General features: G+C 39.7%; 1 protein-coding gene across 1 annotated transcript in view; it reads right to left on the bottom strand.

Moving 5' to 3' along the window:
- The window catches only part of bmp6 (bone morphogenetic protein 6), a 61,060-nt gene extending 50,287 nt beyond the window's left edge, over positions 1-10,773 (bottom strand). The window contains exon 1 of the mRNA XM_017696161.2: positions 9,936-10,773. Coding sequence (XP_017551650.1) covers positions 9,936-10,332 — 397 coding nt within the window. The 5' untranslated portion in view covers positions 10,333-10,773. The remainder of the gene's footprint in view (positions 1-9,935) is intronic.
- Positions 10,774-26,340: the final 15,567 nt, after the last annotated feature.

The following is a 26,340-nucleotide window of genomic DNA, read 5'->3' as shown; positions in this document are numbered from 1 at the left end:
CCACTTAGGAAGCAACACTGACAATCAGTTTCACATGCTGTTGTGCAAATGGAATAGACAACAGGTGGAAATTATTGGCAATTAGCAAGACACACTTGATAAAGGAGTGGTTCTGCAGGTGGGGACCACAGACCACTTCTCCGTACCTATGCTTTCTGAGTGATATTTTGGTCACTTTTGAATGTTGGTGGTGCTTTCACACTCGTGGTAGCATGAGACGGACTCTACAACCCACACAAGTGGCTCAGGTACTGCAGCTCATCCAGGATGGCACATCAATGCAAGCTGTGGCAAGAAGGTTTGCTGTGTCTGTCAGCGTAGTGTTGGAGGCGCTACCAGGAGACAGGCCAGTACACCAGGAGACGCAGAAGAGGCCGTAGGAGGGCAACAACCCAGCAGCAGGACCGCTACCTCTGCCTTTGTGCAAGGAGGAACAGGAGGAGCACTGCCAGAGCCCTGCAAAATGACCTCCAGCAGGCCACAAATATGCATGTGTCTGCACAAACGGTTAGAAACAGACTCCATGAGGATGGTATGAGGGCCCGACATCCACAGATGGGGGTTGTGCTCACAGTCCAACACCGTGCAGGACGCTTGGCATTTGCCAGAGAACACCAGGACTGGCAGGTTCACACTGAGCACATGTGACAGACGTGACAGAATCAGGAGATGCTGTGGAGAGGGATGTGCTGTCTGCAACAACCTTCAGTATCACTGGTTTGGCAGTGGGTCAGTAATGGTGTGGGGTGGCATTTCTTTGGAGGGCCGCACAGCCCTCCATGTGCTCGCCAGAGGTTCCCTGACTGCCATTAGGTACCAAGATGAGATCCTCAGACCCCTTGTGAGACCATATGCTGGTGCGGTTGGCCCCGGGTTCCTCATAATGCAGGACAATGCTAGACCTCATGTGGCTGGAGTGTGTCAGCAGTTCCTGCAAGATGAAGGCATTGAAGCTATGGACTGGCCCGCCCGTTCCCCAGACCTGAATCCGATTGAGCACATCTGGGACATCATGTCTCGCTCCATCCACCAATCCCATGTTGCACCACAGACTGTCCAGGAGTTGGCTGGTGCTTTAGTCCAGGTCTGGGAGGAGATCCCTCAGGAGACCATCCGCCACCTCATCAGGAGCATGCCCAGGCGTTGTAGGGAGGTCATACAGGCACGTGGAGGCCACACACAATACTGAGCTTTATATATATATATATATATATATATATAAAGAATAACTTGTAGAGTTGTGTTACAACACTATATAAAGTGTATGATCTACACATTCTAATGTAAAGCCACACTTCGTGAACTCTAAGCTCCAAGTGGATACAAGCGATACTTGTTTCAGCTGAATGTCCCAAATTGATCCAAGGCTTCTTTCATTTTGCAGACTAATATACAGTACATATATCCATATTATAAACTATATATTATATTACACATTATTACTGTATATGCTTCATACTACAGTTATACTGATCACTTTAAATGTAGTTAATAGAGGTTTGAATTGAGATCTACGTCCATGTAAATGTGTGTTATAGCTGTGTTTACCTCATATAAAGTTTCATTTCCTGCTTTCCAGTGGGCTTTCTACTGACCACCAGATTAATCATGCTTACTTACTCCAGTCTCAAGCCCTGACAAGGTAAACACAGGGTGAATACACAACAGTCACTCGTCCTGTTCGATTCTGAAGTGTTTTGAGTAACACGTCTCCCTGGGCTGAAGTGTGTGTGTGTTTGCGTTTGTGTGAGTGTGTGTGCATGTGGAAGTCTGTGAAGGAGAATGTGTTTTGTTGTAGGCGTGTCTGTGTATTACTACTCCAAACACTGCAGAGTGTGATGTGCCAGTTGGACTGCGAATGCTCTTCCATCTCTCCTCCACTTCAATTCACTCCTTTCCTTCTCTCATCTGTCATTGTTTTTATGCTTCTGTCGAGTTTGAAATGTCACAAAAAGTTGTCTGCAGAGTCACAAGTTGGATTTATTTTCCAATTAGTTTCATTTTGTTTTGTCTTTGTTTATTATTAGTAGTAGCAATAGTAGTTATAGTAGAAATGTTTTTGTCATCATTATTAGAAATAACCCTGTAATTGCTGTTACTTTACTAAAATTATAGTTTTAAAAGAATAGTTCAGTGAAAAAAATCATATTTACACAATTTCACTTTCCTTAGATATAGTCAATCATCCATGGCATGTTTAAAACTCACACTTTTCTTTTTTCTTCAGTTTAGAATTAGAGCTACGAAGTTAATGTTGCTAACAAACATTAATTAAAAAACACCTTCTGATGAGTTGGAAATATTTAAAGGAACATCTAATTTACACAATTCTCCAATTTATCCAGATGGAATCAATAAGCCTAGATATGTTTATAGCCCGCCCTGCGATGGACTGGCGACCTGTCCAGGGTGTATCCTGCCTTCCGCCCGGTGACAGCTGGGATAGGCTGCAGCACCCGCTGCGACCCTGAGGGAGATCTTTTCCATAAAATATATCAACAAAAAAATTCCTAACCCACCCAAGCCACATCCACATCATAGTTAAGGTTACGCAAACTAGTCTATTTGTTTTAGGACACAGTATAACAGTGTGAATCATAAAAGCGAACAAACCTCACCGCTAATGGTAACCACTTAAGACACAACGGCTGAAATTCACAGAGAGGATGTAAATTACTGATAGTGGATCAGATTCTTCTGTTTCCTTGAGTCATAACACAAAAGCTAATTCTACATCAGCATTCTTATTTCTGAGTTGGTTGGTTAAAACAGACTGATTTCTACAAAGGCTGACCACAGCATTCAGCTACATTGTGAAGTTTTGTTTATTTTTATAGTTCACAGCAAGTCAAACTGTGTCAGAAATCTGTTGACAAGTCTACATGACTTTGGTGAAGACCCGAATGCAAATTGAAGTTTTGGGGAGTTCTTTTTTTTTTTTACCGAAATTACTAAATTACTTTTTGGGTGGTTTCTGTTTGGGTGATTTCTAGTGACTGTAAGCAACAGCTCCAGTACTAAGTAAATCTGTTTTTGTACCAGACATTTTACAAATTTTTAACAATGTTTTTACAATGCTTTGGGAGCATACAGTCATGCCAAAGCTATCTTGAATTGAACAGAACAGAGACAATGTGTGTGGGGGGGGGGCAGAGTGTATGTGAGAGTGTGTGTTTGTGAAGTATTACAATCAGCTTTGAACTGTTTTATTTTGGCAGCATTATACTAAATACAGTCACACAAATAAAGCTATATTGAATTAAATTGAATTGAATTAAGAGAGAGAGAATATGCTGTTGAGTCTTAGGGGAGAGAGCTAGCTCAGAGAGCACTGGACATGCCATCTTAAGCATACGTGTGTGTGTGTGTGTGTGTGTGTGTGTGTGTGTGTGTGTGTGTGTGTGTGTGTGTGTGTGTGTGGACAATATCATCTCCAACCAGCTGAACTCTGACCCTCCTGTCTTCCTCTGGCCCCTCAGGACTCAGGACAAACAGTTAAATCATCTGAAGCCTGTTCATATGTCCATGCCTCTTGTTCACTCTTTTTTCCCTCATTTTACACCTTTTCATGAGCTGACTGTCACTTGAAATTCATAGCCTCTCTGCTATTTGACTTCATGTCTCTTTTCACACAGAGCCTTACAGAAATAAATGTCTTATGCAAGGTCTCCCGCCACTGCTTGTCGTTTTCTTTTTTCTCTGCACAATTATGCATGCTGCATTTTACTTTTTATTACACAGTGATAATTTTTTGTTGTGAATGTGGCTGGAATGCAACATTCTATTAGGAGTGACATTCACTGACTTGCTCTTATCTCACCCTTTCACTCTCTCCACAGGTCAAAGGCTCCACTAAACACAAAACGGCTAGAACACACAACCCAACATATCATGTGTGTTCACTAGGTCAAGACTTGAGTAATAAAACATTACCACACTGTACAAAACACTTCAAATGTTCCAAAGACTTTATTATATTGTTTATTGCCTTTCCCATGTATCTTCCTGTTATCATTGGCCATTAAGGTGAGGACTAAGACAAAGTAGATTAATATTGTCTGTTTGAATAGCTCCTATTTCCAGCTCTGATCAAGGTCCTGTCCAATCACTTTAAAATTATTTCACAGATTGAGGCCACACTACAGAATCTTACATAGTCCAGTTCCAGTGTCACCAACACTGGCAATATTGTCGAGACACTGCCTTATTTGTATATGTATGTCTGTGATTTCTGTGATAAGATCATTTTTATTTTATTTTTTAGGTTATGTAAAAACGGTATTTAGTCAATTGACATTTCCATGCTCCGCCTACAAATGTCTTCTTTCACAGCATAGGTTGGACAACAAAACACAGGCAAACACATAGGACTCTTTACTGATACACTCACTCTAAAACTGCAACATATAAAATATATGTTACAAGCCTGTTACAAGCATCAAATAAAACACATGCAATATCTTTTTAAGTCTCAAATGTCTGTGTTAATCTAGAATGACCATGTTCATGTGCACTAGCTGTTGGGAACCACAGTGTTACTTGCAGAACTTAGCATTCACACATGGGTGGGTTTTTTTCTTGTTTTTTGACATGTATAACTCTCAGAGATCCTCAGACTGAAGGCCTAGCTCTAATAATCTGCTAAAATAAAATGCTACAGCTCCAAAATCAGAAGTGTGAGCCATACAAAGTAAACTGTATACTTGATATGTAGAGATATAAATTTTTACAAAAAATGTAAACAGTTACCTCATTTCACATCACACCTCTATCTGTATCAGAATTTTTCTCAGTCTGTTTCAGTCTATCTCAGTACTGATCTAGGATTTCAGCTCTTACTGATGCTGTTACAGTTAAGCTAAACTGAATTAAAGCAGAAGAGCACAGAACTGTTGATCAGTATCAAACTCCCAGGGAAAAAAATGCTAACCTAATGCCTGATAACAGGAGAGTCTTAGATAAAGTGCATTCTACTCATTTAAAGTGGCTATCCATAAGGGTTGCAAATTCCTCAGGGCTCATCTAAGGCATCAACACTAGTGAAATCTCAGACAACTATGGCGTGAGAAGGAGTGATATCATCAAGCATTCTTGGGTACAACTGAAAAACAAGCAGGACAGTCTCCTCAAAACCCTTATCTCTGACCTCCCGGTCACCAGCCATGTCTTTGAGTATGCGTGTGTTAGGCCCAGAGATTAAAAGTCACATTCTTTGTTGGATAATCAGACTCTGAAAATGTTTACTTCATCTGAGGATCTCTGAGAGTTATCTCCAGGGTGGAAGCGAGCAACTAAGGACACTGACTGATGTTTCAGCTGCTGGTTCTCTGTAGCAAATGTAACAAAGCTGCAACCAAGTTTTGCTTAATTTTTCACAAACATGAACTCTTTCATATATTAAAATTATTAAAAATTATATGTAGACTTAGACAGATAGCAAATAGATTTCTTAAATTCTATTCTTAAATATCACTTTAATTAAACTGGGACAGTGCTGCCCAAAAATGTGAATGCCCTGCAGGTCATTTTTTTCATGTATAAAGCAAGCATAAGGCAGACTAAAAAGAAAGAAGAACTATCACTACGTCTATCTTATGTCCAAAAAAAGCTGTCGTGAAGTATATAATAGTCATGCTTGTCCACTGCTAAAACAAGATACAATGTTTTATGTCCCCCTCTGGTTCCAGTCTCTGCTGAGTCATTCCCAAGAAAATCCCCTTTCTTCTATTGTAAGCTGGAACATAACTCAAATTCCTCCCTTAATTTCCATGTTAACACCCTGCTCACCAAACAGTGCGGATACGGCACTCCTCTGTGTGTGATCCCTGGGTAGTCTTTCAGAAAGGATAACCGGTATTAGCCAAAGCCTCACAACAATTAACTCTTTGATCATGCCTAACTAATTAGACTTGATAAGACTTGGCCACAGGTACATGTTGAGCACTAGATGGATTTGGAGATCAACAACGTTCCAGGGCACTGAAAGACTTTATAAAGAGAGGGGAGGCCACTTGGCCTAGTGGGGAAGCCAAGAATTCATACAAATAATTAGCCAGGGTTGTTCATCTCCAGAGAAACTCCCCCCCCAAAAAAATTATATATATGTACATATACACGCACACACATCTATATATCTATCTATCAAATATATATATACACACGTGTGTGTGTGTAGAGAGAGAGAGAGAGAGAGAGAGAGAGAGAGAGAGAGAGAGAGAACACAAGACAAGGGCCAGTTTTAATATCCAGGCTTGAATTATATGCTTAAAAGTGGCTATTTCACTGATGGATTCCGAGCTTTCTTTCAATCCAGAAGCCACAATATAATCCAAAATAAAAAGGCCCTGGGTACACAATGATGACAGCTGTGTAAAAACAAGAGCTGAGTGAAGTTATATTCCTTCAGGATTTTCCCTGGATTACTGGAAGATCCCCTCAGCTACAAATAAAGGGAGAACACAACATTATGAGCACACACAAGACACGGGAGTTTTTCATAGCTCTGTATGCCAAGAACAGCCCGCGAATCATCTGACAGAGCTGAGAAGTCCATCGGGGATCAGCTGGACTGACTTTAGAACAACTATGACGTTTCTGCAAGACATAATGATTCATGAGAGATTCCCTTCGCCATTCAGTCCAAAAAGGAGGCCCTTAACTCCAGCATCAGTGTCTTCATATGTGTGGCCATGTACTTAGCTCTTTTGAAGAATAAATGTCCCCTGGATCACAGGAAAATGTGGATATTCTCATATTGCTCAGACATTTGGCTCATCATTAAAACATTTATTTTTGGATTCTGAGGTAAAGGTTAGATTTAGGTCTATAGGCTAAGCAGTATTTAATCTTCTACAGTAGTACAGACATCAGTGGAAACACCAAACAAAGACAGGAATAGAAACGTTGTGTGTGTGTGTGTATACACTCTCAAAAAAAGGTATGACACTGTCACTGGAGCAGTACCCTTTTTGTCACTGTGGTGGTACCCTCAGGGGTACATCTCAGTACCTTTAGTCAGGGAACATAACTATACCAGAAACCATTGAAATGATATTTTCTAAGCTGTACTGACTCCACACCTCCCGTCTCATCTCCAGGCTTTTTATTTTTTTGTTGTTCTGTTTTAAAACAGTAGTTTATAAAAAGATACAAATGTCTACTTTTCCACTAGGATAAACTTATTTAAGGTACACAATTGGATCTTTGAGGGTACACTTACATTGTTTGTACCTTGATGAACAAATCATGTACCTGCATGGTACCTTTATTTCTAATAGTGTATGAGTGACTGAATGAGTGACTGAGTGAGAGAGGGAGGGAGGTCGGTCCTCTTGAGAGGAGAGAGAGACTTCTGTTTAGCAAGCTAACTGGAAAAGTCCTAGCCACTGGAATAGGTGGAAAAAATACAGAGAGAAGTGTGCCATTTTACAAAAAATAAAAAAACAGAAATGACAGTAATGTGCAAAAGTCAACTGTCTCCATCAGGTGTAAAGCAGTAATCAATGCTATGGGTCTGAAAGCATGTGCGGCTATCAAGAAGCTGTTACTGAAAAAAGATCAACTATTTGTTAATCTTTTTTCTTTTTTTTAAACTGCTGATACAAATAAATGGACAAGCTACTCCTGAGCCCAGACCTCAACATCACTGAATGTGTTTGGGATCATTTGGATCATGAGAGGCAGAAAATGCCACCAACTTCCAAGACTGAACTTTGGAAGAGCAGAAAAAACATTTTGAAAAACTGAAAGCAAGCCTCACAAAAAGAATGGAAGCTATAATAAAAGCGCATTGTGTAGGCATTTTTCTGCTTCTTTCCTGACTATGCAAACGTTAATAACTTGTACTTAATTGCCATTTTGACTGGGAACTAAACAAATGAAGGGTGGTCTCTGACTTTTGCACATGACTACATACACCTTCAATAGCGGGTAGCTCCACGCAACTTGAAGGAAAAGTTATTGCATTACTCTCAAAGACGACGTAAAGCATTAGTCATATTTCTGGCTAGTTCTTTGTTGTCGACGTGACCCTCACATGCATCAGCACACTTGTTTTACTCAGAAACGCCGTTTCTGGATAAGGAATGAAGACCAGTTCTGTAAACATCGGCGCACATATTTCTTTTTCTCTCTCTTTTGGGGGTGACTCACGGGTGCGCTGGGACGATCATAAGCGAGTCATCTTCAAACCGCCAGCAACACCCCCACCTCTTTAAAAAAACTTTAAATAAACACCGTCAAGACCACCGAGCTCGTCTGCTACTGGCTCAGTGTGACGGCACGTAAAAGTCGACGCGATTTCTAGTGAACGGCAGTCAACAGGATCCTACGACTTATCTCCAAAGCAGATGGTGCGTTTTGGCTGCAGCTAACATTAATTGGAATCGCATCCAAAGAGCTGTGCGCTGCGGGCGTGAGAAAGCAGGGCAGTCTGCTGCGCTCAGGACAGAAAGCAGACAGAGTGAGACAGATTTGCTCTCATTAAGGAGAAGAAGGGTCAAAGACCGATCCTCCAAACCATTCCCAAGCTCTTTATGGACGTCTCAGGACTTGTGGCCGTCAGTCCACAGCAGTTCTGACCTGCCGAGCCGTGTTTGTTTCTTCTCCAGCAGTGAACGGCAGCGCGTTATGCTCCTGTTTCACTCCCTCGTTTCGGACAAGGCCTTGCTGCTCTCCTACCAACAATTAAGCTTTCACCTCTACAAATCCATAATTCAGCCTGCACCTTTCCGTGTAATTCCCCTTGAATTCTATAATTTAGTCTACACTCTTTCCCTTTAAAATTCCCCTGACGTCCATAAATTAGCATACACATTTCCTCTTGAATTTCCTTATGAATTCCATAATTTAGTCGTTACAAGTACGTCTTGAGCGATCCTTTTATGCAACAAAAATCGGAGCGATTCCTGCTTGGGCTGAAATGACTGTGTTTTAGGATGATGTCACGTGCTTCTCAGCCACTAATGAAGTCGTATCTAATTCGCACGCCAGAATGAAGGCGGCTGGGAATCAGGCATCGGTAAAGATGCCCATAGCGCTTTGTGAATCTCTGAAATTCATGGTAGCTTAGTTTAACTTAAACTAGGCAGCACCTAAACGTGTGTGAAGGTTGGAGGATGTTATGTAAGCTAGTTGATCCGTCATATGAGCCTAAGACTTTTTAAAAGTTTTTAAAACTTTGTCAAGATGGACGACACGAACGCTGATTAGTTCGTCGTTACTGTTTAACAACACAAATTGAAGAGCAAGGATGAATGTTACCGTCTTCTCACTTAGACCTGCTGAGAAAGACACCTGCAGTAGGTACCGCTCTTCAACTGAAATGACTCGGTGCACCTGTGTCTGCATGATGTGGCAGAAGAGATACAGGCTGGAGAGAACATACTCGCCTGTTTATAGCTCATATTTGCAGATCTTTAGGCTTCGACCTACCTTAAGCACACACTACATACTAACACCGTCATGAATGTGTTTGACGTTTTCTGTGTGGGACATGTCCACGGGGATCCTGCCGTGCAATCGCAGTAGCCCTGGTGCGCGCGAGAGTTTGGGTTACAGTAATGCCCACTCTGTACGTGCGCACAGTATCAACGTGCGCTACTTTCATGTGCTTGTTTTGTTCATTCAGGGCGTTAGTTTTAGTCTACATTATGCTGCGCAATGCGATGCGCAAAATGTGCAGTTCTTCTTTGTGCGCAGTGGTGAAACGGCTATGGTGGTTTAGTATATGAGAACACTGCACGCTCTTTGAGTCTTCCACTTTAGATGTAATGTTTTCTACAATTTTGACAAAATCAGGTCGACAGCAGCGCACACTCGGAGGGCGAGGTACATCCCAGAATAGGTTGCTCTAAAACGTGCATCCAGCACTTTGCACCTAACACCTCAGCACAGTTGAAAGGACGCAGAGGGAAAAAACACCCAAATTTACTCACCCAAATTTACGAAGCTCATCACCATGTCAGCGTCGTTCAAGTAAGCATTGTCTTGAGATGTGGCTAAAGGGGGTCCTGGCGTGGTGAACATGGACTTATACTGGTCTAAAATGCCGTCCACTTCGTTTCTCTCCTCGCTGTTTATCGTGTTGTACAGGTTCAGCATGAAAAGCGGGGCAGAATTATACTTGCCGTTGAGCAGATGCGGTCTGGGTCTGTGCGGCAGCCCGAGGATGGACAGGATTTCCTTCTGCATCTCTCGCTTTTCGTGAGTCCGCAGCCGCCGATGCAGCTGAAGATCGTTGTTAAAATCAGCTAAATTACCGCTACCCGCCACGAGGAACATGCAATACGAGCTCCACCATAAGCCCGCAAGAGCAAATCGGTGGCTTTTCATTTTAGATCCAGTTTGTTAGGTAGATCTGTGGACTTTCCAAAAACTTCCAAATAAAAAAGTCAAGGTCCTGGAGGGAAGAAACGCGCGCTGCTGTTCGGGGAGATATCACGGTCCTTTACGATAAAACCGACTCTGAGCAGCCGTCACGCCATTGAACAGACTGTCCCATACGAGACCAGTGGGGTAGCGCTTCAAGGCATGGGGGGATTTGTTTTGCAATATCTCCATTAATCCCACGTTATGAGTGGTTTAGCAGAAAAAAACACTATGAGACACTTGATGGACGCGTTTTCCTTCTCGAGCCAAATTTAATTGGGACAAAAACAGAAAAGACGCCAAAAGGACGCTCAGTCGCCGGCATTCCCAAAAGCCCGTGCCATAGAAACAAACCTAAAGCTCTGTCTCCTCCAGAAGGAGCTCCCACATGGGTAGTCCACGGCGAAGCCTGTCACACTGTGAGAACTGGGCATGGCAACGGAGCGCGTGCACGAGGGACCCGCCCAGAGGCGGAGCGATGGGGGGAGCAGAGGTGGGTAGAAGAGGATAAAACTATTTTTATTTTTTCTGTATTTGTTTTTGGAGGAATTAATGACTCGAGTACAAGGAAAATGCTATGATGAAAAATGAAAATACAGTTTGAAAATTGGCATAGATATTAAAAAGCTTTGAGGTCAAAAAACCTAAAAACCTTTCTTAGATTTGTGCTTCCGTTTAGTGATCCTTTTGGTCGAAATAAAACGTTAAAAATAGAAAGTAAGACAGCTCGAGAAAAATGCAAGCATCCTCCTCTGTTTCTGGCAGTAGCGTTTCAACATTTCCTCGATGTATTTTTTGGGTTATGCTATGTCAAAACATTTTAAGTACCTATTTTGTGACACTAAGTCAGAAAACTAAGTCATTTTTGAGAAACCACATCAACATTTCGACATACTGCTGCCAGAAAAAAAGTGAGGGGGATTTTTCTCTACTTTTCTCTACCCCATAACGTACAGCATTAAGTTATCTCAAGCGCCTAGACGGGGCTTTTATTTTGGCCAAAGTACGACCCCTAACGACCAAGCCATTCGCGAAAGAGGCACCTCTTCCCTACATCATTTTATCTCATGTAAAATCAGCATGATGAACTGGAGTCTCTTAACAGTGCTTTCAAAAGGAGTTCAGTCAAAGTCAAAGAGATCACAGGAGAGGCAGAGACCCCCCAGCTTCTGGATCAGACTCAGGTGCCCGGGTTTTGGAAGAGCTTCTGTAGTGAACTTACAAAAACATGACGAAAAAAAGGATGAGAACCTGCATGTTTGTTTTACAGGAGGAGAGGGATTAGGGGCATGCATGGTCACAAATGTACAAGCACAGCATGTTGTGTCTGCTGTGGTTTAAGATGGATGTGATAGGTTAAGAGTTATCTCAAAGTGACTAATCTTATCTATCAGTACTGCAGACCAGGCATCAAAAACACTAGATGCTGGCCAAGCCAAGATCAGTCAGCCCCCCACCCACATCAGCCCCTTGCAAGCGTTAGCCATAAATAACTCATACTCAGAAGATCGTCAGCATCCAACGCTCCAATGTGCGCACACACAGACACACACATATAGACAAAGCACAAGAGAGGGATCATGTATCTATATGCACGTATGAACTAACTCAATTTTCATTTTCCTTCTCTGAGCTTAATTGCTAAGATTCTCTTCTCATCTGTTAAGAATTTAAGAAGGCATAATTTCTACATTGGCTGTTTATAAAAAGTAACCACAAGGCTAATTCAGCTTATGGTTATAAAATGCTTGTGCGTTTGTGTTTATCACTTATGATGAATCACAAGTGCATTGAAAACATTGAAATTCAAGTGATTTTTTTTCAACATTTTTGCATTATTTAGTCCTTTAGATGTAAACAAAGTAATGCAGAGTGGTATGATGTGAAATGCTTAATTGTAGAGAAACTTTCCAAAGCAGATTGAAATACGTTGCATGTACCTCTACACCAAGAATGGATTTTGAAAGTACAGTTTAGGCCAAAGTTGTCACAGCAATGTCTTAAGGATCACATACATTGTATTTGCAACCATTTCGTTTTTAACTTTCTGTACCGTAGCTTTAGAATGAAATGATCTGGACGACACTTCACTGATGTTTGGAATAATTATGAGTCTGAATGTTTCTCGAGAATGTAGCATTTATCATCAAACCATTCTGAATTACTTCATCTTACCTACTTAATTATGCAGTAATTTAAAAAAAATCAATGGACTTTACCTTTAATAGATGCAAGGAAGAAAAATTTAACACATTACGATAATGTATTCTGTATTTTTACACAAAATGCTACTTAAAATAGGCATACATTTTAGTACTGTTTTGATTAATAATGCAGTTTTTAAATTTCTTTTTTACATACATTTTCATTGTTTAGGCTTGTTCTCTAAAACATCCTCTATTCTATTAATCATTATAATGATTAGTAGATCATTTCATGATTAAGTAATCAATAGTAACAGCCTTAACAAACATAGCTCTGGAGGTCATGAATGAAACTCCTGGTAAATGTGTCTGCCTTATGTATGACCTGGAGCCAATCACTAAAACCTTTAACCTACTGCTAAGCAGTTGGTTATGTGCTAATCTTGTCAGATGATTCTCTTATATTCATTCATTACTTTGTTCATTAAGAATGAAAAGTTTATGCCACATGGCTCAAGCACATGTTCATGTGTATGACTAGAAGCGAGGGTGTGTGTTTGTGTATGCTTGGTAAGTAGAGTGACTGTCCTGTCATCATATAGTCTAGACAGAGCTTCACTCTAATTAACACACACGGCTTGCTCTTGGGACAGCTTATAGGCATCTGTCATTCAGACACTTTTTTCCATTTCCATTTTCTAATGCACACAAAAAACCTAGTATAGCAGCTTATAAATGTGACGAAACAGTAGTCAACCTGATTGCTGACTCTGAAGCATTCTAAAAATCGTAACAGAGAGGAATTTTCATTGATTAAAATCCATTTATTTTTATATGATTATCTGCTCTTTTAAAGGGAAATTCCACGGACTATTCAACATTTCAGCATAATTCAATATTCAGATATTAACAAAGTAATTCAGAAACAGTTGATGTGAAAAACTATATTCTAGAGAAACTTGCCATGACCACATTGTTCTCAGTGGTGGTGACAGGAAGTTGACATCCTCACAGCAAGTTATTACATGCAATGGTTACTCTGTTAAAAAAAAAAAACCGTATAATACCTTACAGTATTTTTTACATTTACATTACATTACATTTTATTGCAAAGTTCAACTTTACAGTAAATGACTGGCAGGTGTGGTTGCGAGAATTTCACTGCAAAAAATATGGTACAACACATAAGGAATTACAATTAGTAGGCATGGATTTAACAGTCAATAACTGCCAATGATAAATTACAAAGAAAACAACAAATAATACATAAATTACATGAAGTTATATATAATATATATATACACAAGATAATCCATGGTGGAATGAATAAACATAAAATAAACAAACATAAAAATAGCCACTTGCCCTTGCTGATCAAGAATAAGGAGTCCAGACTTGACTGGAGAGGGAGTCTGACATGAACATGATGTTGGATGAAGACTGGGACTTAAAGTGTGCACTGTCACCAGTTCTGCATGAGGACTCACGTTTTTTTTTTGTTGTTGTTTTTTTTCCCCCCACATGTTGACCATCAGGTGTTCACTACAAACTGGCATGACCCTCTCTGTAGCCAGAAAACAAAAACAAAGCAAAAGTTAGAATGATACAGTGCTTAAGCATGATGCCTACACAAAGATAAACACAAAGCCTTCTGTTGTTAAACTAAACTACAAAGTATATATAGTAGAAACCCAAATTGTGGAATACAGTATTGCTGGTCATGTTTATAATTGATAAAGTTGAGGGTGTGAAAGGTAGCAAAGGCTACATTTCAACACTAAGCCATTGTCAGCATTTGTTTCACCTCTATCAACTTGTAGCTTAAATGTCCAGATGCCTCCAGTCAATCAAACACCTTAGTAACCAACTAATCCACTCGAATGACCACCTAACACTATCTAGTAACCATCTAGTTCACCTGAGCAACAACCTAGAAACACCCCAGCAGGCAAATGTTACATCTTAGTATACATATATAGATTTCTCTTGGTTGCTCAACTTGGCCTGCGATGGACTGGTGACCTGTACAGGATGTATCCTGCCTTCTTTACTTCCGGTTTAAGCGTTAGCAGGGTAAAACTAACATCTGCTCCATACAACTACTGCAGAAGTAATTACAAACTGTTGTAGTAGTGAACTATAATGCTCAAATACTGATAACAGACATATGTTAGTTTTCTTGCACTACCATGACAAAAAGTGAGAACAGAAAGTGAATAGAAGCACTGATTTAACTTTAAACACAGACATAATCATGAACCTTGTGAAAAGGGCCCATGACAGCTGGGATAGGCTCCAGCTCCTCCAGTGACCCAGAAGTATAAGAGGCGTAGAAGGTGTGTTTCTGTGTGTGGGTGTGTGTGTTTGCTCAACATCCATAAATTACTAGTTTTACTGACTGATATCTGTCAGCACTAAAATATTTAGTTGACCTAACATAAGAGTATTTGGTGTATTAGGTACAGCTCGTCTCAAGCAAAGCAGAGAACAAGTACAATACAGGTGAACACAGCTGATCAATCAATAATCTGACACTGATCTAAGAAAGTAATATATGTATTATCATATATTAAGACAGTACATACTGTATCATGTCTTAACAATTCTTAAATGGTTAATTTAAGTAATATATGTATTATCATTTATTAAGACACTACATACTGTATCATGTCTTAACAATTCTTAAATTCTTAAGTTAACAATTCTTAAAGCTCACCTGTGTTCACAGGTACGCATAAATGAATTGATTACACCACAAATCCTTTAGAAACAACTGCATTAACTGCCTAAACAAAGTATGTAAATCTCAAACACAATTCAGACGAATTAAGCGGAATAGCAGGTACTTATGTAAATAGTTACAATGGTGTTTTTACAAAAAAAAAATTTAATTGCATCACTATGTATACACTTTCTGGCCAGTTCTGCAATTGCAAACTGTAGCTGATCTTTTTCTCTGCATACTTTTTAAGTCGCCTTTCACATCATTATCAATGATCAGGACCCACCTAGACCACCACAAAGCAGGTATCATTGGTTAATTCTCAGCACTGTAGTGACTTGTGGTACTGGCACTAGTGTATTAGATAAAGCTATGTTTTAATCATCTCAGTGTCACTGCTAGACTGAGAACAGTCCACTGATGAAGGACTAGAAGATGACCAACACAAACTGTGCAGCAGCAGATGAGATCGTCTCTGACTTTACATCTACTAGGTGGACCAATAAAGTAGGAGTGTCCAATAGACAGTAGACAGTGAGTGGACACAGTGTTCAAAAACCAGTTCAGCAGCACTGCAGTGTCTGATCCACTCTGACCAGCACAACGCACACCACCAATTGTCAGTGTTACTGCAGTGTTGATAATGATCCATTAATAATACCTGCTCTTTGGTGACCCTACGGTAAAAAGGGAAAAAGGGGGGTAACAATGTATACAGAGAGACAGATGGACTACAGTCTGTAAGTTAGGAACACCCGAAAAATGGCCAGTAAGCATATATGTACAGTATGTATAAGTGAGGGAGAGATAGCAAGTAAATGAACACGAATCCTCCCTGCTAAATACACTCAGCTCTTAACAGATGAGGTCTCTGGTCAATTTCTTTGTCACTTACAGTTTGTGAAGATGGATTTCTCATGACTGCATCTAACATGAAGAAATATGTGAGCCAAATTAGTAACAATCACCATGCAAAACAGAATGATAAAGAAGCCTGAACAAACAGTAAACAGTATCAGAAGAAATCTACAAAGAGACAAAAAAGCAAAGGAATATGCAAAACAATACAAGAGCAGTATATTGTGAATAATAGTGTATTATGTCTTTCACAATAGCACATAACCTTCAAAGTCGTATTGCTTTCATACAACAGTTTTGCAAAATAACAAAAAGCAAAGCAGGTGAGTCAAATATCTTAAACTACTGTCAGTCGAGAACCAGAAGCAGCAGTGGATGGCTGTAAAAAGATAAACATTTATTCAAGGTTTAAAAGACTAGCTTCAACAACTGAAACAGATACAGGCACATTTATGTTGGCTAACTGCATTTGTATAAGCATTCAAGCTTCTCAAACCTAGTAAACACATTGCTTTCATACCTTAGGGATATTTTTTTCTGCTTTCTTCTTCAGCGTGGAGCAAGGTGGACAATGTACACATTTTAGTTGTTGTGTAAGACAGGTGTTAGTAACTTGAGAAAAAGCAGAAATGCTCTGGGTTGAATACTACTTGTGTAAAGGTATTCAGTCAACAATATGCACCTGAGTTGAGTACATAAGTATCAGAAGTATAAGCACTGTAGGCTACCATAGAAAATGTCATTGTTGGGACTCAAGAGCACTCCGACCCCTGCTCCAAAGTCCCGGACGATGTGGAAAAACGTTACTAATTAATTAATGTTAAGTTAAAGTTTTAATTCTAATTTAATCTGTTCTCTGATGCAGAAAAAGTATTAAAGTGTGTTCTAATGTAAAAAAAGGGTAACAAATAAAAAAGATTAAAAAAGGATTCTTGCAAAAAGTCAAAGACCAAAACCAAAAACCAAACTTCAGCCGCAGGTTCCTTTTTTGAAGGAGAGAAAGAGGTCCCTTCTTCGTTTATTAAGTTCCAAGTGACAAGATGGTCTCTGGAAAGCCAAATGCACAGATAATACAAATGCATTTCATCTTATACCCAAAGCTGAGCAACCTTATCACCCCTCCCTTGGAGGTTTCATCGCCTTTTTCAAAATGTCCCTGGACCCAGTTTGATTCCCAAATATGTCTAATTTTCCTGACAAGTCTGATAAGTCGCTTATTTCTCACCCAACTCAAGATATGTTTTTTTAATCAATTTTCTCTGCCTTGTTTTATCAGGCTTCCCTATCCTCCCTGTGTCCGTTGTTTGTAACACTTTCTTATTAATTTGGCTCAAAGACCAGTTCTTACAAACCCTTATCAGCTAGTCTTTCTATTCCCAGTTAGCATCTACTGTACAAGCAGTGTTTTCTCACTCTTTCTGACCTTCCAGGTGTCTTCCTACCACAAAGGCTCCTTTCATTACAATACCCTGCTTTGTGTCTGAAGTGGAGTTCACTCCATTCCATATATGGAAATGTTAGGCCTGCTCTTCCGGTCCCAGTCTGCCTGCCTCAGTTAAATGCTCATAGGCCTGTCTGTCTCAGTTTTAGTGCTTATACTCTATTTTTAATAATTCCCAATCAAATGATTATTGCAAAACTTTTATTAATTGTCATTTAAGGACATATTTCTCCAAAAACCACGACATCATTTTCATAAATACTTTCTGTTAAGGAGACCCATGGGTTTACAGACATGAACAATCAACTCTAATGTCTGCAAACCCACAGGAAACTTATATAACTTTTTACTTATGATACTTTGATGAAGTACACTACATTTCCAAAAGTATTTACTCGTCTGCCTTCGCACGCATTTGAAATTGAGTGACATCCCATTCTTAATCCATAGGTTTTAATATGATGTTGGCCCACCCTTTGCAACTATAACAGCTCTTCTGGGAAATCTTTCCACAAAGGTTAGGAGAACATTTATGGGAATTTTTGACCATTCTTCCAGAAGCGTATTTGAGAGGTCAGACACTGATGTTGGATGAGAAGACATGGCTCGCAGTCTCTGCCCTGAGTCATCCCAAAGGTGTTCTATTGGGTTGAGGTCATGACTCTGTGCAGGCCAGTCAAGTTCTTCCACTCCAAACTCGCTCATCCATGTCTTTATGGACCTTGCTTTGTGCATTGGTGTGCAGTCATGTTGGAATAGGAAGGGGCCATCCCCAAACTGTTCCCACAAAGTTGAGAGCATGAAATTGTCCAAAATCTCTTGCTGAAGCATTAAGAATTGCTTCATTGGTGCTGAAGCATTCAGAATTTCTTTCACTGGAACCAAGCAGCCAAGCCCAACTCATGAAAAACAAGCCCACACCATAATCCCCCCTTCACTGAACTTTACACTTGGCACAATGCAGTCAAACAAGTACCATTCCCCTGGCAACCACCAATCCCAGAGTCATCCATCGGATTGCCAGATGGAGAAGCATGATTAGTCACTCCAGAGAAAACGTCTCCACTGCTCTAGCCTCCAGTGGCAGTGCTTTACAGCATTTGCATTGCGCTTGGTGATGTAACGCTTGGATGTAGCTGTTCAGCCATGCAAACCCATCCCATGAAGCTCTCAACGCTGTTCTTGAGCTGATCTGAAGGCCACATAAAGTTTGCACTCTACAGAAAGTTGGCGACCTCTGCGCATTATGCGCCTCAGCATCCGCTGATCCCACTCTGTCATTTTTCATGGGTGACTGCTTTGTGGCTGAGTTTCTGTCGTTCAATTGCTTCCACTTTTTTATAATACCACTGACAGTTGACTGTGGAATATTTAGTAGTGAGGAAATTTCATGACTGGACTTGTTGCACAGGTGGCATCCTATCACAATACTATGCTGGAATTTACTGAGCTCCTAAGAAGGACCCATTCTTTCATAATTGTTTGTAGAAGCAGTCTACAGGCCTAGGTGCTTGGTTTTATACATCTGTGGCCAAGGAAGTGATTGGAACACCTGAATTGGAACACCACTACTTTTGGAAATATAGTATACATTTAATGTCAACCTGTAATCAAAGTGGAACTTTGCTTTTTTTTTTTTTAGTTCATGTTTATATTTTTCACTTTGCTAGTTAAAATTGCTAATGTCCACAACTCCTTTGTGTGTGTGTATATGAAAAGGAATTCTTATTTTACCATAATCTTGAGGTATAATGACTTTTGTAAATAAATCAAATTAAAAATTAACCAATAGTACTGTTTTGATGCATGATGATTTCAGATTAAAATTTACTTTAAAAGCATGAACCTTTGTAAGACAAATAGAATACTTTCAATTTTACACTTTTATATTTAATAAAGAAAATTTCTACTTTTACTCAAGTTCAGAAATTGTGTACTTTGTTCATCCCTCATGAAAAGGCTCCTTAAACTGCCAGTGTGAGGAGGGGGTAGGGGGCCTATAAGTAGCAGTAAAAGAAACCCTGAAATAGGACTTTTAAAAGTTTGTTTGTATACAATGTGTAAATGACCATTCACTCATTCACTTTGTACACGTACTGTGCCTTTAAGAGCTGCGAGTGGAATTGTGGTGGCACAGCACGTTAGGAAAAGCTAGCTCCTCACTCTGTCCTCCATGTTAACAGATTTTCTACTACTGTAAGTTAGTTCTTATTTAGATGTTAAAGCTCTCAGAAATATAATTCTGTATTATTTAAGTGAATTCTTTGTTTCAGAGAGGTCAGCTAGCGAGTCCTTTGTTTTTGTTCTCTGCTCACTACCATGTAATGGCTGCCAGCTCGAGCTTCAGCTTTAATAACAGCGGGGAATAAGGTTCAAGGCCTCTTCAGATATTGCACCCCTTGGTATGCGGAGTGAGGTATGCACCTAGCAGTATTTATGTATTTTGTAGAGTTGAGGTGTATGTTTTTTGTTCTGTGTAACTTCTCGCAATAGCGCTAAACCCACCTGCTTTAAAGCACGTAGCTTGTATTGCTAGGTAAAGACGTTAAGCTTGTTATATATGAACTTGTGGAAATTATAAGCATGTATTTTTTTGTATTTTCTTTATCTTATAGTTTTCACGGTGCTCGTGAGAGTGTTCAGCAAGCTGAATAAAATAAAGCACCCGTTTAGAGACTCTCTGCGTTGCTTCTTGAAGCCAAGGGCTGGTACACAATGGAAGCAGACATACGCCTCCAAGAGAAAACATTAAAAACATCACAAAACTGTTCTTTCTGAGAAATACTGGTGGTAGATGTACGAAACATGTAAGTCACTGCAAGAAGAAAAGAAATGGTTAAGCCTTAAAATAGTGACATAAGCAGAAGACAGATTTTACTAACTTCAGCCTGATATAACCTAGGTTAGCTCCCATGTAAAATCAATTGAGAGCTAGTTAACAAATCGCAGCTCAGTACAACCCCAATTCCAATGAAGTTGGGATGTTGTGTAAAACATAATTAAAAACAGAATACGATGATTTGCAAATTATTTAACCTATATTTAATTGAATACACTACAAAGACAAGATGTTTAATGTTCAAACGATTAAACTTTATTGTTTTTTTACAAATATTCACTCATTTCGAATTTGTTGCCTGCAGCATGTTCCAAAGAAGTTGGGACAGGGGCATGTTATATCACCTTTCCTTTTAACAACACTCAATAAGCGTTTGGGAACTGAGGACACTAATTGTCGAAGCTTTGTAGGTAGAATTCTTTCCCATTCTTGCTTGATGTACAGTTTCAGTTGCTCAACAGTCCGGGGTCTCCTTTGTTGTATTTTGCGCTTCATAATGCACCACACATTTTCAGTGGGAGACAGGTCTGGACTTCAGGCAGGCCAGTTTAGTACCCGTATTCTTTTACTACGAAGCCACGCTGTTGTAACACGTACAGAATGTGGCTTGGCATTGTCTTGCTGAAATAAGCAGGGACGTTCCTGAAAAAGATGTTGCTTGGATGACAGCATATGTTGCTCCAAAACCTGCATGTACCTTTCAGAAATAACGGTGCCTTCACAGATGTGCAAGTTACCCATGCCATGGGCACTAACACACCCCCATACCATCAGAGATGGACATTCTGGACAATCCTTTTCCTCTTTGGCCTGGAGGACACAATCTCCATGATTTCCAAAACCAATTTGAAATGTGGACTCATCAGACTTCAGGACACTTTTCGACTTTGCGCCAGTCCATCTACGATGAACTCGGGCCCAGAGAAGCCAGCAGCATTTCCATTTCTGGGTGTTGTTGATATATGGCTTTCACTTTGCATGGCAGAGTTCTAACTTGCACTAGTAGATGGAGCGACAAACTGTGTTCACTGACAATGGTTTTCTGAAGTGTTCCTGAGCCCATGTGGTAATATCCATTACAGAATGATGTCGGTTTTAATGCACTGCCGCCTGAGGAATTGAAGGTCACGGGCATTCAATTTTGGTATTCTGCCTTACCGCTTACTTGCAGAGATTTCTCCAGATTCTCTGAATCTTTTGATGTTATTATGGACTGTAGATGATGAAATCCCTAAATTCCTTGCAATTGCACGTTAAGAAACGTTGTTCTTAAACTGTTGGACTATTTACTCACGCAGTTGTTCACAAAGTGGTGAATCTTGCCCCATCCTTGCTTGTGAACGACCTTGAGCCTTTCAGGGATGCTCCCGTTATTCCCAGTCATGACATTCCTCAGCTTCGCCAGTCTTTTGTTGCCCCTGTGCCAACTTCTTTGGAACGTGTTGCAGGCATCAAAATCAAAATGAGTGAATATTTGCAAAAAACAATAAAGTTTATCCGTTTGAAGACTAAATATCTTGTCTTTGTAGTGTATTCAGTTGGATATACGTTGAAATGGATTTGCAAATAATCGTATTCCGTTTTTATTTGTTTTACATAACGTCCCAACTTCATTTGAATTGAGGTTGTAATAAGGTCTGTTAACCTACTGCTTTATAAGTTATACCAGTCACTCGATGTTTCTCCCTCCAATTGCTGTTTTTATTCTCTAAACATATGTGAGAGAAGCATCAAATCTGCTCTGTGGCTGGGGAAAAAAGTTGAAAGTCAAACTTCAGCTGAAATTAGACAAAGTTTAGCTGGTCAGTGTACTTTTATGTTAGTTGTAGAATTGTGCTCAGGTGAACTAATTCAGTTCGCGTTTGGTTTGAGTCAGTTCTAGTCGTTTACCAGTCTTACAGTTTGGTTTAACCTAACCGTTTGCTCCGCATATGGACTATTGTTAAGCTAATCGCTACGCCCAGCTCGGATGGTTTACACAGGAATTAGTGGCAGGCCCTGCGAAACAGATGCTTCACTCTGACTGCTGTGGAGACAGAACTGAATCTGCTAGCCTGCTTGAAGGAACAGGCCAGTGCAGAGCTTGAGGGGTAAAGCAGCGAGGTTTGAGGTCTTTGAGTCAATCTAGACAGACAGTTGACCGATATTGTTCCCAAAGGTAACATTTGTTTTGTTTGCTTTATGAAGCGAAGGGGCCATTTTCTGTTTTCTCAGCCACCACATACTCAAACACCGTAACAGGCCTGCAACGATTTTTCTCCCTAGCATAAGCTGAGCGTGTAGGCCTACACAGGGGTGCAAGATGTTCTATGTTAAGTCATGGACTATGAGTTCAAAATATTTCTGAAAGTAGTTTCTGCAGGAGCAGTGATAACGCTTATTAGCCCATTGTTTTTTTTTTCATTTGAAACCTGTCAATATGGTGACAAAAGTGTGGTAAAACAAACAAAAAAAAAACACCACCAGTCAAGTGTTTGACTTATTTCCACAACTTTGCTCTTCCTTTGCTTTATTTCTGGTTATATGTCATTATCATAATTGGAGGAAATACTACACTGTTAGAGTTACTTGTATTGGGTCTTGCTAGCATAACCTTCACAATAATACTGGAATTTATATTTTTTTTTCGTGTGAGTGCAAGCAAAGCACAAGTATAGAATCGTAACAGCAGAGGGAAAATTTACTACGCTCAGAAGTTATCAGTTAAGAGATTTCGGAACCTGGGCCCTTCTCCTAATAAAGCTATACCTCAGGGCTGGTATAAAGGGTAGGGGTGCTACAGATACATAGATAGATTGATAGATTGATTTTATTGATCCTGAAGGCAATTTAGCAGCCAGTAGCAGACGCACAACACTGTAGTGATCCGTGACTCTGTGATCTGCTAGTATTCATTCTGAGTGTTTGCTTCATCTGTTTGTTTCATCTGTCTTCTCAGTTTCTGTTGTATACTAACCATCTGTAGACCCTTACAGGCTATTTTCACATTACCGAGTGAAGACTACAGTTTAGCTTTCCAGCAAAAGCTGGTGGTAAGATTTAAATCCACTGAAGAAGTAAGTACCTCTATCCTCTACTATGGCTGTCTTTACTTGTGTGGATTGTGGCATGTATAGTGATTATCCTCTCTCCACCACTAGTGATAACAATAGTGGTTTAGTTTGTGAGAAGTGGCAGTTAATTTCTACTCTGGTGAAGAAGGTGAATCAGTTAGAGGTGAGCATCCGGGGCTTAATCAGGGATAGAGAGCAGAGTTCAGTGTTATTTACCCCAGGTGCCTCAAGGAGATTTAGTGCCCCACCGACTATGGCATTAGAGCTCCTGCAGCAGGGCGAATTTCCAGGAGCCAGGGCACCAGACATTAGCAGAAGTCTTAAGCTATTTGCAAAGAACAGATATTCAAGGATAGTGGTTCATGTAGGTGGCAATGATATTCGTATGCGGCAATCTGAAGTCACTAAGAGTAATATTAAAGAGGTGGTCAAAATAGCTTGTAACCCTTGTAGGTTATAATTATGTACACAGGCCTAGACTATCTAGTATCTTATATCTTGACATAAATCAGAAACAAAGTCTCACATTCAATTCTTTTGAAATTCTTTTCATAAACATAACCAATCCAACCACAAATAATAGCGTACTTAACCTAATTAGTATTTATAGGCCACCAGGACCTTATTCAGAATTCTTAAAAGAATTCAGTGACTTTGTTGCAGAACTAGCAGTGAGCATCGAGAAAGTAATAATTGCAGGAGATTGTAATATTCACTTTGAGAACACAGCAGATCCATTAACAAAGGCACTCGCATCCATCTTGGACTCTAAAGGCCTTACTCAAAATGTAATGTAATAGGACCTACACATTACTGTAATCACACTTCAGATTTAGGTTTGACACTAGGTGTTGACATACATAATCTAACTGTTCTTCCACAAACTTCAGTAGTTTCAGACCATTACCTAATTTCCTATGAACTAGGTCTTAGTGAAAATGTATATACATCACCCCGTTATTACATGAAGCGTTCAATAACGCCAGATACAGCTCAACACTTTATTGAAATCATTCCAGACTTATCAACCGTAGCTTTTCCTTCATCAGACACAACAGAGCTAGACAGATTAACAGACTGCCTAGAAAATATGTTCTGATCAACCTTAGATAACATTGCACTTATAAAAATTTAAATGATGCAACAGAAAAAGCTTGCTCCATGGTACAACAATGAAATATGCACCTTAAGATGGACAGTACGGAAATTAGAGCGCAAATGGCGGCTAACCAAGCTGGAAGTATTTCATTCTGCTTGGAAGGACAGCCTTAGCAGGTACAGAAAGGCACTAATCAAAACACGCTCAGCATACCTGTCCTCACTTATCTAAATAAACAAAAACAATCCTAGAGTTTTATGTACCGCAATCGCAAAACTTACCAAAAACCAGGCAGGATCTGAACCTCAAATACCTGCCAACTATAGCAGCAGTGATTTCATGGACTATTTCAATAACAAAATTGAGAATATTAGACAAAAATTTCAACCAATACCAGTAACCTACCCATCATCTGGTTTGGCTGAAACAACACAATGTGGTTATAAAAGAGAGGCTGGAAACATTTTGTCCACTTCAGCAGTCAGAACTAGAAAAAAATTATATCTTCTTCAAATTCTACAACATCCACACTTGACATGATTCCAACAAACTTATTTAAACAAGTGCTACCAGCTATAATTAAACCCATTTTAACAATAATTAATTCTTCTCTTAGCCTAGGTCATGTCCCAAATAATTCAAACTAGCAGTGGTTAAACCTTTGATAAAGAAGCCCAGCGAATTGTTAAGCTATAGACCTATTTCCAACTTACCATCATTTCTAATATTTTAGAAAAAGCTGTAGCTCAGCAACTCTGTTCCTATCTACATAAGAACAACATATATGAAAAATTCCAATCTGGTTTTAGGCCCCACCACAGCACAGAGACAGCTCTAGTCAAGATAAAAATAATCTTCTTGTCTCTGATCAAGGCCACGTATCTCTGCTGGTACTACTCAATCTAAGTGCAGCTTTTGACACTACAGATCACTCTGTTCTCTTAGACAGACTACAAAACTTGGTTGGAATTGGAGGAATAGCGTTATTCTGGTTCTCATCCTACCTCACTGACTGGTTTCAGTTCATACAGTTAAATAATGTATCATCTAATTATACAAAAGTGAAATATGGAGTTCCACAAGGTTCGGTTTTAGGTCCTCTGGTATTCATGTTATACATGTTACCATTAGGCTTAGTTATAAATGGACATTGAATTAGTTTCCACTGCTATGATGATGATGCACAGCAATACATATCAGCCAAACCAGATGACAAATCCAGATTAAATAAAATTAAATAAAAAGACTGTGTAAAAGATAATAAACTGGATGCTGCAGAACATCCTTCTTTTAAAGCCAGATAAAACAGAAGTTCTCCTTCTTGGTCCAAAGGCTGCTCAGAATAAATGTTCAGATTTAATGTTAAATCTTGCTGACTTCTCTGTAATACCTGGTTCAGTAGATAAAAATCTTGATTCAGATCTAACGTTTAATCAACACATAGGTACATGCCTTTATAACTTCAAGGCTAGACTACTGTAATGCATTGTTATCAGGATGCTCCAACAGGAACCTAAATAAACTTCAATTAGTTCAGAATGCTAGAGTACTCACTAAAACCAGGAAATTTGATCACATCAGCCCAGTTTTATCAGCATTACACTGGCTTCCTATCAAATTCCATATTGACTATAAAATTCTCTTATTGACATATAAAGCCCTGCATGGTCTCTCACCAGTGTACCTGCAAGATCTTATTTCCCATTATGAACTGCCTCATTTACTCAGATCACAGGATGCTGGTTTTCTACTGGTTCCTAAAATTTAGAAGACTTCAATTGGGGGGGGGGGGGGATCTTTTTCTGACAAAGACCCC

Source organism: Pygocentrus nattereri, chromosome 24, assembly GCF_015220715.1.
Source record: "Pygocentrus nattereri isolate fPygNat1 chromosome 24, fPygNat1.pri, whole genome shotgun sequence".
NCBI classification, from domain to species: Eukaryota; Metazoa; Chordata; class Actinopteri; order Characiformes; family Serrasalmidae; genus Pygocentrus; species Pygocentrus nattereri.
The sequence above is the reverse complement of the archived record's forward strand: the minus strand, read 5'-3'. Positions and strand labels throughout refer to the sequence as shown.